The sequence below is a fragment of the Phaethon lepturus genome, unplaced genomic scaffold, assembly GCF_000687285.1.
Source record: "Phaethon lepturus isolate BGI_N335 unplaced genomic scaffold, ASM68728v1 scaffold30231, whole genome shotgun sequence".
Taxonomy (NCBI): Eukaryota; Metazoa; Chordata; class Aves; order Phaethontiformes; family Phaethontidae; genus Phaethon; species Phaethon lepturus.
In genome coordinates, this window is record NW_010518951.1 from 8,098 (window position 1) to 20,289 (window position 12,192).

The 12,192-nt window shown below is 43.1% G+C and overlaps 1 protein-coding gene across 1 annotated transcript in view; it reads left to right on the forward strand.

The window, feature by feature from the left end:
- LOC104628345 (obscurin-like) overlaps positions 1-11,834 on the forward strand; it is a gene marked incomplete at both ends in the record, with an annotated part of 18,775 nt that extends 6,941 nt beyond the window's left edge. The window contains 10 exons of the mRNA XM_010296894.1: positions 1,668-1,934; positions 2,236-2,348; positions 3,092-3,245; positions 4,644-4,805; positions 5,307-5,411; positions 6,053-6,319; positions 6,957-7,226; positions 8,050-8,316; positions 9,651-9,917; positions 11,568-11,834. Coding sequence (XP_010295196.1) covers positions 1,668-1,934; positions 2,236-2,348; positions 3,092-3,245; positions 4,644-4,805; positions 5,307-5,411; positions 6,053-6,319; positions 6,957-7,226; positions 8,050-8,316; positions 9,651-9,917; positions 11,568-11,834 — 2,139 coding nt within the window. The remainder of the gene's footprint in view (positions 1-1,667; positions 1,935-2,235; positions 2,349-3,091; positions 3,246-4,643; positions 4,806-5,306; positions 5,412-6,052; positions 6,320-6,956; positions 7,227-8,049; positions 8,317-9,650; positions 9,918-11,567) is intronic.
- Positions 11,835-12,192: the final 358 nt, after the last annotated feature.

Here is a 12,192-nt window from a genome sequence, read left to right on the forward strand (position 1 = left end):
TCAGTTTGATCCTTGGTCCATTCACTGTTTGAGGGGTTGGAATGTCTATTAACCTAGGGGAAAGGTTAGTAGCAGGTACACTGTGTTCAGTTTAAGAGAATGAGATACCTCGAGGAGATAGGGACTGTCTGCAAAATTAGATCAGAAATTGGGGATTGATGCAAATTCTAGTGAGCAAAGCCAGGAGAGCTGGTGTCTTAGTTTGGGAAGCAAAGAACAAGCTCCTGGAAGTGTCGGTACTTCCCTCATTTGCCTGGTTCAAGGCACGTCCTTGGGGCAAGTTAGTGCTTAAGTGGTTGTGACCTTGGAGAAGACTGTGAGAGAGGAATCATTGTGGTTCTCTTGAGAGAGGAATTAGGCAGGATCCTGCAAAAGGTGCGAATGCTCCTCTCTAAACTTGCTGTGAGGTGTAACAAGCAACAAGGCGGACAGGAAAGGTGTAAGGGGATGGCACTGCATGGAGTCTGCTGCTGCCTTCCTGGGGAGGACAGTGCTGTGCTTCTACCCAGTGTGTTAATAAAGCCACAGCATATTCGTATCACCCCTGTGGGATCTCTGGAGAAATAGTTTGTTCTGTGTTGTCCCCCATGTGGTGTAAGGACGTGCCATCAGGAGATGTTTGAGCTTCAGAGAGGCTGTGGTGTCCTCAGCCCAGGAGCTGCGTCCAGACCAGGACCACAGAACAGAGCTCACAGCCCACTCCTGGTCGTGTTTGCATTCAGATCCTGGCTGAATGTGGATTATCCTGCTAAACGTGCAGTAAGAAGGTCGAAATATTCCCAGGGGACCCACAGGGAGTTGAAGGTTTTTATGACTAATTCATGGCTCTGTAGAGGTGTTTTTGTTGGTGGTGGTTTTTTTTAATTGGCAACTTAATTTCTTTTAAGGGTGAGACAAGTTTAAACACTAAATCCATTTTACTGGCTGATATGGCATTGATGTCTTGTAGTAGGAACAGGTACTATCCGCTCAAAACATAGATGCTTTTTCCCCCAAGCCGTGAGGTGTCAGCACACTTCACATCATGTAATGGATTTTTTTTTCCCCTTTTACTGAAAGCTTTTTCCTCTCCCTGCTACTTCCCTCCCTCCCTTGTGTTATCGTAGTTGAAGAACTGCACAAAGTTGTTTATTCCTTTATGCTCTCTTAGTCCCTAGTGATCATCTCCTTTCTCTTGAACCACACCTGAATAAATATTTTCGGCAACATTTCCCTTGCGCAGCACAGGGAGCCTGGTCCCAGTGTAAATACCAACAGTGTTACCTTCTTCTCGAGAGTTTCTTCGTGATGGTTATTGGTGACCACCTCACCCAGGACAGGAATGCCTCTACTCCTGTATGTGTGTGTGCACCTTCAAAGCTCATTTCTGGCATAGACAGTGAGTGTGGTGGACCTTGATAGAAAAAGGGCCAGTTTGCCCTTTTTCTGCAATGTTTGGTTGACTTGTTTGTCCCAGCTGAAAGCATCCATTTTAGGAATAACAGCCATGCTATCAGTGTGGTCATGGAGAAGTTTTATTTCCTGCAAAGGTGGGTGTTTAATTGGCAGATACCAATTAATTGACAGGTACCTGCATGAGGAACAGGGAAGTAATCTATTTTTTAAGTCCTCAGGCTGTTTCACAGCTGTTGGTGTGAGTTCTACAACTTGTCCATGTGTATTTTCAGTGAGGCAGATCAAGCTGGTGAAAGGCCTTCAGCCTCTCGAAGTCTCTGAGAAAGGGACCGTCACCTTTGAGGTGGAGGTGTCGCATGAGGACGTGGAAGGGACCTGGCAGAAGGATGGCGTTCGGCTGAAGCCTGCACCGAATATCAGTATTAATGTCCTGGGGAAGAAACATTCACTGACTCTTTCTTCAGTGGCTCTTGAGGATGCAGGACTTATCTCCTTCAAAGCAGATGGCATTCATTCATCAGGGAGGCTCACTGTGGCAGGTACTGGTTGGTGTGGGACATGGTTGTCTTCTCCTCATCCAGAGAACAAGCTTTAAAGAGAGCAACAAGCTTTCTTTGTAACCACAAAGGTTGTTTAGCACTGGACCATCATCCTTCTAACGTCAGTAGGATTATTGTAACATTATTATTCACAGAACAACTAATGATAATGTGCTCAGAATAGGATCTTGTTACAAGTTTTATTACACATCGGAGCTCGGTTCTGTCTATTCATTATTCCTTGTGCCAGGTGGTCCTGGAGATCTAAATCCTCACTAACTGGACTTTCTTTTTTTTGCAGAATTGCCTGTAAGAATCAGCAAACCTTTGGTAGACATCAGTGTAACTCAGAAAGACAAGGTCACATTCGAGTGTGAGCTGTCCAGGCCCAACGTGGATGTTAAGTGGTTCAAGGTACAGCATTTAGCAGTGGTGTTTTAATTTCTGCCTTCTCTGGAAGGGAGTGAGAGCCTCTAATTTCATTTCCAGGGGATGTGAGTCTAAGTCTTTGCTATACAGCTCTTAGTATTGCTCTCTTGCCCTTATGTTCTTTACTTGCCCAGTTCATCGTGCTCAGTGTTATTTATTTACTGTGTGCATTTATCAGGTTGAAAGTTAAACTTCTCTTGAGTTTATAGTGAACTCCTGAGCTGCTCTTGTGCAGAATGTGAGCTCTGCTGTTGATGGCAGTGCAGTCTTGTGCTTCTCTTCACACCTAGCAGTTCTCACCCAGGATGGTGAGATGGCCTCCTTGGGAACTGTGATTTAAGGTGAAGCCTCAATTCCCTTTCACCTGACAACCTTTTTGGAGATCAGTTCAGGCATTTCATGAACCTTCCTTGAGGCTCAGCTGATACTTCCCTTAAATGGGGAGCATTTCTTCAAGGTAATGTCTGAAGGGGTTTGTTGCCAACCCTGCATGGTGCCTTAAGCCTTCAGATAGGTGTCTTAGGTCAACCAAAAGCTATGCATCTTCTTCAGCCATTCCTACTTCTGGAAAACTTTGCGCTGCGCTTAAATTTCAGCATATGTTCGAGTAAGCACAGCTCCATTAAGTCCAGTGAGACAGTGAATTAAGCACAGATCTGAATGTTTGTTTTGCTTGGTGCAGACACAGAAGAGTTGATGGTGATCTGGTTTGGCCTTTTCCCTTCTAGGACGGAAAGGAGCTCCGGCCAAGTAAAAAAGTGGGGATTAGTTCCCAGGGAAATAAGAGAAGCCTCATTATTCAAAAGTGTGAATATGAAGACCAGGGAACCTATACGTGTGAAGCAGCTAAAGACAAGACATCAGCTACCCTAAAGGTTCACGGTATGTTTGACTGAAGAAGGAAATTACATCTACTCAAGTATTTTTGGCAAGAAATGCTTCATGCATTTCACAATTACTCATTTTGGATAACTTTCTCTTTCTAGTGAGAAAGTGCTGGCAGAGCTGTCCTGTGCTTGCTTTAGCCTTAGAGGAGTATTTCTGGAACAGGTGTTATTTTTCCATTTATCATAAGTGATTTCTTTCCTCTGGAATGGGAATGTTGTTTCTGTATTGGGAAGTTGGCAAATACCGGACAGCCTGGCAGAAAGCAGAGATTCAATGGCTGGTGTGCACATGGTTTGGTTTAGCTTCTGCCCTTGTCACAGGGGGACTTTGGCTGAATAGGACTGGACAAGCCCTGGGTATGTTCTCAAGATGTACCCGACTTTTTATGTTGTAAATGCTAAGGAACGTGTCAGGATTTCTGACTGCATCTCTCCTTTATGCTCAAGACGTTTTTTTCCTTCCACGTGTTGCACTGTGCATGGTCAAGTGCCAGATGTGTTTTGTAACCAGGCTCTGAAGCACCAGAGATAAGCTAGTGGTGAAGGCCACTTACTGAATGGACAGGTCTGCTGTGCCCTGGCAGATGTTATTTTCCAGAGGGGCATCTGAAAAGACAAATCGGCTCTTTCTTACTGCTTACTAGATGCTGTCCTCATGTGGCCACTTGGGTTCAGCAACATCCTCATGAACATCTGCCCTGTTCCGTTGCTCTGTTGAACTCCCCCTTTTCTCCTGGACTTTGTGATTGGGATGGGTTGCTGTTTGAATGCTGACTGGTTTGCATCGGAGCTGGTCCCGAGGCTGATCCATGGTGTATCAAGGCCTTCCCTTTAAAAAGGAAAAAGGGCTGCAGTAGCACACAAATATGTGTCAAATAAATTAATAATAAATTAGTGCAAAGCTGCAGAACCGAAGAGGATCATTCTGAGCTCAGGGAACTCTGAAGCAAAGGTACCCTCCGGGTAAAACACGTGGCTGAGGTCCCCGTGGCTGATACAGTCCCGACACACAAGCCGGGGAGTAAAAGGAGAGTGTGCAGAGAAGCATGTGAATGAGAGAGGTTTATAGTGACACAAGAGATTGTAGGCTTGTGTTTAGTTTTCCTTGGCAGATTTTCTTTCGTTAATATGTTTAACTTTTTATAAAACCTGTATAAAATTTCAGCATCCATAAAATCCTCTTGCAGTGAGCTCCACTGTGGCTGGTGATTCTACTTGTAGGTTCAAGCGTAAAATATATTTAATGTGTTGAAGAACAAAACCACACAGGAAGGGAGGCTGGTCTAGAATAAAATACAATCCCACTTTTTCCATGCAAATATGCAGAAGGTGAACACACTGTGCTCGGTTATGGAGAAACCTCAAAAAAATATTTGTCTCTATAATATCACAGCCCGAGATATCAAGATTGTTAAACCACTGGAAGATGTGGAAGTAAATGAATATGAGAGTGCGTCCTTCGTCTGTGAGATTTCACATGATGAGGTCCAAACCCAATGGTACAAAAATGACAACAAGCTGAAGGCTGCCGACAATATTAGAATGCGTCAAGACGGTAAGATGAAAAAAGGGGATCTCATTCTTGAATGCGGATGGGTTGGAGTAGGTGCTGGTATTGGAGACAAGGCAGAAGGTCTGACCTTCAAAATCAAATTAAGAAGGTTTAGCAGAGAGTTCCTCTTTTGTTTTGGGGCTGCAACTAGGCTGGGACAGTGACATGGGGGGAACTTTAATAAGGTAAATTGGGTGTCATCCCACCACCCCATGCTGCCAGCCGTGGGAAGGAACTTGTATCATCTGACAGTGGGTGGGATCCTTCTGTTTCAAGTGCTTTCCAGATGGTGGGGACCACTTTCGATCAGCCCTTGGAGGAACTGAGGTTAAATTATCCTTTGATACAGGGACATAGACACCGGGGAAGGGTCAGCCTTGCTGCCGTGGGAGCAGGTGGTGATGCACTGAAACCAGATGAGCGATGCTCAACCTGGCAGTGTGCCTCGGAGCGTGAAGCGGTTTGCTCACGGGAAGCTATGTCTGGTTGTGTGTCTGTTCTCAGGAAAGACCTATTCGCTGACGTACACGCGTGTCCAAGTCGAAGATGCAGCAGAGATCAAATTTGTAGCAGAAAAGGCAGAATCTCGTGCCCAGCTTACTGTAAAGGGTAATTAAACTTTTCATGCCAATACTGTTTAACCTCTCTCAAGTTACAAACCAATCACCTTCCCTCACTTTTAACATGAAGAAAATTAAACAACACCTAAAGCTTTCAGGGAAAGAAAAACTCCCACCTACCTTACTGCATGTGAAATATCAGCCTGGGAATTTACTTTTGCTAAATAACACAGGAGGTTTGTTTTATACCTCAAGACATTAATAATCGTGTTTGAATTTGAGGGACAAAAAGCTTGACTTTCTCCTGCGTTTCCTCTTTCTGGTCTACATTTAAAAAGAATACAGCATTTTTTTGTGTGTTTAATTTAAACAGTGTGATAGCGACAGAGTGAAGGAAGACATTTAAATTAACACACTGATGAGGAGCTCAGGAAATCTGAGATCACTCCCTGGCTTTTGCATAGTTCTGCAGTATTATCTCTGCAGTTCAGCCATCCAAGTGGTAAAATAGGGATAAAAAGTTTTCCTCTCATTAGCTCTTCACTTGCTGTGTGCTAGCTGGATGCTTAGCACAGCGGGGATTCCCATCATCCAAATAACAGAACATAAAAGAAATATTGCTAATGAGTTTTTATTTGGCACTTTTCATGGAAACTATACTGATTATTCCACCTTTTTTACTCCTTTCAGAGCTGCCTGTAAAAATTGTGAAGCCTTTGCGAGATAAGATTGCTCTTGAAAAACATCGGGGATTCCTGGAGTGCCAGGTGTCTCGTGCCAATGCCAAAGTTAAATGGTATAAAAAGGATGTTGAAATTCACCCTAGTGACAAATACGAAATAGTGAGTGATGGTGTCTATCGGAAACTCATCATCAACGACGCAGATTATGAAGATGAGGACACATACACTTGTGATGCCTTTGATGACAAAAGCAGCGCTAATTTCTTTGTTGAAGGTAGTAAACTATTTTTTCCCCTCTAGGATGCACTGGAAGGAGGACTTGCTAATTCAAAAAGCCCTGGTCTTTCTTTACGTTCAAAACGAAATACCACTGAAAAAGTATTTTAATTCAGTGTTGATTTATTTTGAAGTCCACTGATATTGATTCCTTTTAGGATTATAAGTGCAGGAACACCCTGTAAAATGAATATATGGTATATTCTCCTAAGGAAAGTGATGAAATTCCTTTTCAGAAAAGTTTATCAGATGTGCTGGGGAAAGTTTGTTGTTTGGAGAAAACTTGCTGTAGTTAACCAAAGTCTTTCCTATTATCAACATCTGCATTTCAGTGAACCTTCTTTTCCATTTTATAGTGCCAAGTGTTTGATATCAGTATAGGGAGGTGGCTTTAGAAATAGGACTGGGAATCAGGAGATCTGGATTCTCTTGAGGCTGTGTCACAGACTCACTATCGGACCTGTGACCAGCAATATATGTTTATTTTTATAGAAAAAAAGGGTGTTTTAAGGCCTTTTGAGCCAGTAAGTGCAGTATTCAAATCCAGAAAAGATGACATGAGTGTGCAGGATGCTAATGAGAGAATTCTTTCATGAGTCCTAAATCCCTACTTTCTCATTCCATCCTTCATCCAGAGCAATCCATTAATATTGTAAAGGAGTTATGTGATGAGGATGTGACTGAGCCTGAAGAAGCCAAGTTTGAATGTGAGATATCCATTCCATCAGTGAAACCCCCCAAATGGTCTCTCCGTGGAGAAGTCTTACAGGCTGGCAGAAACATTATCATGCAGCAAGAAGGCACCATCCACCGTCTGACAATAGTGAAAACCAGTGCTGATATGTCAGGCACCGTTCAGTTCTCCATTGGCAAATCAAAATCCACAGCAAACCTGCTTGTCAGAGGTAATGTGATTATGTCCTGGCTTGAATTAAACTATGAGAGATCCTTTTCCTCACAGTCTCTGGAAAGTAAATTTTATATATGTACTGTCTAATGCGCAGGCTCCACTGGCTGGGGTCTTGGAAGTGTATGAAGATTTGCTTAGTTCCCAGTTACAAACTGTTGGGTGCAATGTTGGCTGCATGAAATGAGGCAGCAATGTGTTAGGAAGGGATCTGATTAAATGAGTCTGGTGTGCCTGGTATTCAAATCTATTAAGCTAAGACTGGGTTTTTTGTTTGTTTGTTTTTTGATTTTTTTTTTTGTCTTCTTGACTTTCCCAAAGAGGAAAAAACAGATGAAATTTGCCAGAAGAGTTTATTTTGTCCCATTTCTGAACTAGACAAGTTTGATAGCTCATATACTTAATCCACTTTGTCATTGACTTGATCTGGGGCAAAGCTTCAAGGCTTTTTATCTTCTACTGTCACCACTGTAAATATCTCAAATCACATCCTGAAGTCCTTGTTTTGTCTTTAATTTGCACTTACTTGAATAAAAAACTCAATTAGAGAGCAATTCAGTAAGCACTGAACCAGAACTTGACCATGCATTTGATTTTTAATATACAGTATTATCTTATAAAAACCAGCATTCCCTACAGATCATCATGGCGTTTTAGCTTCAAAGCATGTCAGCTCTGTAACAGAAACTTGTAACACCATCTGAGCAGTTCACAAAACAGTTGTGAACGACATCCATGAAATTAATTGGCATGAGATACAGATTAGAAACTTGCCTCTTCTTCAGATTCATCCTTTTTTCTTTCCCAACCCTGCTTTGCAGATTACCACATACAGATCACCAGGAAGATGGAGGACAAGACAGCTCTGGAGCGCCATTCAGTCATCCTGTCCTGTGACTTCAAGCCTTCTCCGAAGGTTGTAAAGTGGTTCAAGGGCCACACACCCATCGAGTCCTCCGAGAAGTACAAAATCAAGAGGGAGCAGCATTCGGCAGAGCTCAAGATTTTGAAGGTGAAGCCTGAAGATGCTGGTGTGTACAAGTGCAGGGCTGGAAATGCCGAGACTGAAGCCACGTTGAGCGTTGAAGGTATGAGCGGTTTGCAGCAGGGGGGCTTGCCTGTTGCATAGATATAAGAAAGAAATTTTTGACAATGAGGGTGGTGAAACGCTGTCCCAGGTTGCCCAGAGAGGTGGTCGATGACCCGTCCCTGGAAACATCCCAGGTCAGGCTGGACGGGGCTCTGAGCAACCTGCTCTAGTTGAAGATGTCCCTGCTCACTGCAGGGGGTTTGGACGAGACGGACTTTCAAGGTCCCTTCCAACCCAAACCATGCTGTGATTCTATGATTCTATTATGCACTGTGCTGATATTCCAGGATACTGAAATCCAGCACTTACCATGAAGCGGGTAATGCATGTGGAAGAGCACCACCTGAGTAAGGCAGAAATCCATGCATCTTTCTCCAGGCACATTATTGTTCATATTATCCTAGGAACTAGGACTCTTTGGTACTTCTTGCTAAAAATGTCCTTTATGTTAAACTGCTACAAGTCTCTGATTCTGATGGTCTCAGTCGGTTGTGGTTTTCATTTCCTGACCACTGTGTCAGCTTCTATATCTACTATAAGTTTATTATTCATAATGATATTCTACCTCATCCTGGCATGGCACTGTTTTTAGCCAGTTCTTCACCTCTGGTGAAATGTAAGAAAAGTTGATCACTGTGTCACTTTCAGCAAGACGTGGAGGTAAGCCGTGGAATAATTTCCACAAGTCCAGGAAACAACTGTTGGTAACAGTTTGGCCTTGATGAAGTTCATCCAAGTGATGAAATTACTTAACACTCCCAAAACCCTTTCCTGAGTTAGCTAGCCCTTGAGAAACAGCATTTCATGGGTGGAGAAGGTGCAAAGAAAAACCTCTGGTCAGGGACTGGGGAAAAAAATTAAATTCCTGTTGCTCCCTAAACCTGATCAAGTTGCTCAGTCTATTCATATTCGTTGTTTGTGACCAAATCCCTTGACTTCATCTCATCCTCTGTGTTCCCCCGGCAGTGAGTCAGGGATAATTTAGTTATAATGTGTGTGCGTGCAGTGATAAGCACACAGGGACTGGAGCTCTGTGGGCTATTTAGGCATCACTGTAATGTCATTGTCATTTTAGAAAGACGTACTTATTTTTAAATTAAAAGAAAAAAATGCAAAACAGTTTTATGTGTTAAAAGAGAATTGAGGGCCCTGGACAATATAGTCTTTTTAATGGATGGTTTTTGGTGGACCAAATGCAGAAATGTAATGACCCATGGTGTACAGGAGACCAGACTAAGTATTCTAATAATCTGTAAACTCTTTGAAATCTATTTGTGGTAACAGTACTGATTTATGGTGACAGTGGTGATGGTGCACTTTGGTTTCCTACAGCCCGCAATGTAGAAGTACTCAAACATCTGCAGGACGTGGAAATTGAAGAAGAGAGTTCCGCTGTCTTCTCCTGTGAGCTGTCCCATGACGACGAGGATGTGGAATGGTTCCTCAATGGCACCCTCCTTTACACCAACAATTTCAATGACATCAGGACCGTTGGCAATTGCTACACGCTGACGATGAAGCAGGTCAAGCCTGAGGATGCTGGTACAGTGACAATGAAGTCAGACAAGGTGTCAGAGACTGTGCGTCTGAAGGTGATAGGTGGGTCATGATCACACTCCTCCTGAATGTAAACAAGAGAAGCAAAAGAGCTGTTGTTTACAATACCCACGCAGCAATCCTGCTCCTAAGCTTCACCTCTCTGGGACCCAGCAATAGGCATGCAGGGGTTTTCTTCTGCTGTAACTTTCTGCTGTAGCTGATGATTTTTCTGAGGAGGATTGTTTTGACGTCCTGACAAAACTTTCCATAGCTCTTTATCATGCTTTTGCTTATCAGGATAGTCTCAAGAGCAATGTCCTTACTTGTAGGTCTCTTCAGTAGTATACAGTCTATAAAGTGTTGTTTCTAAAGATTTTTGTCTGCAAGGAGGTGAACTCCAGTGTACTTCCAAGGGTAGAGCACACCTTTAGTACACCAGTTCTGGAGTTGGACTGAATCAGCAAAGAGAAGGCAGTTTGCTGCTGTCTTTCCTATATCTTAGATGTGTGACCAAAATTTGAACTGCTGTGGTTCGACATGATCTTGCGCATCAGCTAAGCCACAGTAAGTTGTGTGAATTATTTTAGGCATGTTAGAAACATGAGGTAAAACTCTCACCAAAATTTCAAAATCACATTTTCTTTAGCAATACACATGTACATGCGTGCTCAGGTAAGTCACAGTGATTTGTTATCCTAAATTAACTCCTTACTGTATGTGGAAACATGAGTGGGAAATGTTCTAAGCCATTCTCTGAAAATCAGTCTGACATCCTCCACACCCCCTTAGAGAATAATCTCTCTGATTTCCTTTCCATTTTTCCTCCTGATCATGATTAATTTGTTCTTCCCAGAGTATCTGAATAATTTAACTCTTTTGCTCTATCCACTCAGTGAGTCTGAAGGATTTCTTCTTCCTTCTTTCTTTCATATCTAGTCAAAAATTTCCCCTGTATAAATATCCTCTGTGTAAAATATACTTTAAAATAGATAAAGGGAATCGACAAAACAAAGAGGCAAGAGCAAAAATGTTCAGGAGGCTGAGGAGAATGTGCAGCATATCCTTTTACTGCTGCTCCTACTGTATGAATCTTGCTTCATGAAAAGGCAGTGACAGCTCTCTGGCTTTAGAAGACCTACATCCCAATTACTGCTCTTCACACAGTTTTCATCTTTGTAGACTTGTAGACTGCTGCAATGAGAAAGGACGTTCCCAGAGAACATCTTCTGCTCCTCCACAATGCAGACAAGGGCTTCCTTAAAATCTAGCCTATCTTGTTGAGTAGCTATTCCATAGAAGCGTGACGTTGTCCCTCTGATCTTCACTAGGGCCCTACATGCCTGCTCCAAGCCCCATTCCCTGTGATGGGATCTCCTGTGCCTGACGGATGCCCCAACACAGATTAAAATGAGCCCTTGCAATCTCATAGGTGTGCAGTCATAAGAGAAGCCACGATTACAGCACTGAATATCACTCTCCATCCATGGCAATGCAGGCTGCCTCTCTCCTTCCCTGTATCCTCCCATTAATAAATTCTGATTTCCCTAAAACTCATTCCAATCATGAGGTGTGAGACTGCTTTAGGTTCTGCATTGGTATCATCAGCATAGCCAAGGGTTTACTTAAGCTCTCTTTAAATATTTGGTAGCAACAGAAAATGTCTTGACTTGAATGTTCTGGTTGTTCTCTGTTTTGCCCATTAAAATTCAGAGAAGCCTGCTGTCTTCATGAAGTCCTTGGATGATGTTTTTGGGGAGGAGCGAGGTGTGATTAAACTGGAATGTGAAGTCTCCAAAGAGAAGGTCAAACCTGTTTGGAAAAAGGATGGCGTGAAGCTTACTTCTGGTAACAAGTATGAGCAGATACAGTCTGGGAAGACTCTGTGCCTCCTTATCCATGACCTTGAAAAGACAGATGCAGGTTTATACACATGTGATATTGGCACTGATGTTGCCAAGTCAAAGGTCACTGTTCAGGGTAAGTATTGTAGACAATGGCCAGTCAAGGTTGCTGCAAATATGGGTGGGCTTGGTCACTTTTTCTCACACCTATTCCTCCATAGGCAGGTCCTGCTTGGCCAACCTGATCTCCTCCTATCACAAGGTGACCCATTTAGTGGATGAGGGAAAGGCTGTGAATGTTGTCTATCTAGACTTTAGTAAAGCCTTTGACACCATTTCCCACAGCATTCGCCTAGAGAAACTGGCTGCTCATGGCTTGGATGAGCGTACCCTTCACTGGGTAAAAAAACTGGCTGGATGGCCGGGCCCAAAGAGTTGTGGTGAACAGAGTTAAATCAGTTGATGGCCGGTCACAAATGGTGTTCCCCAGGGCT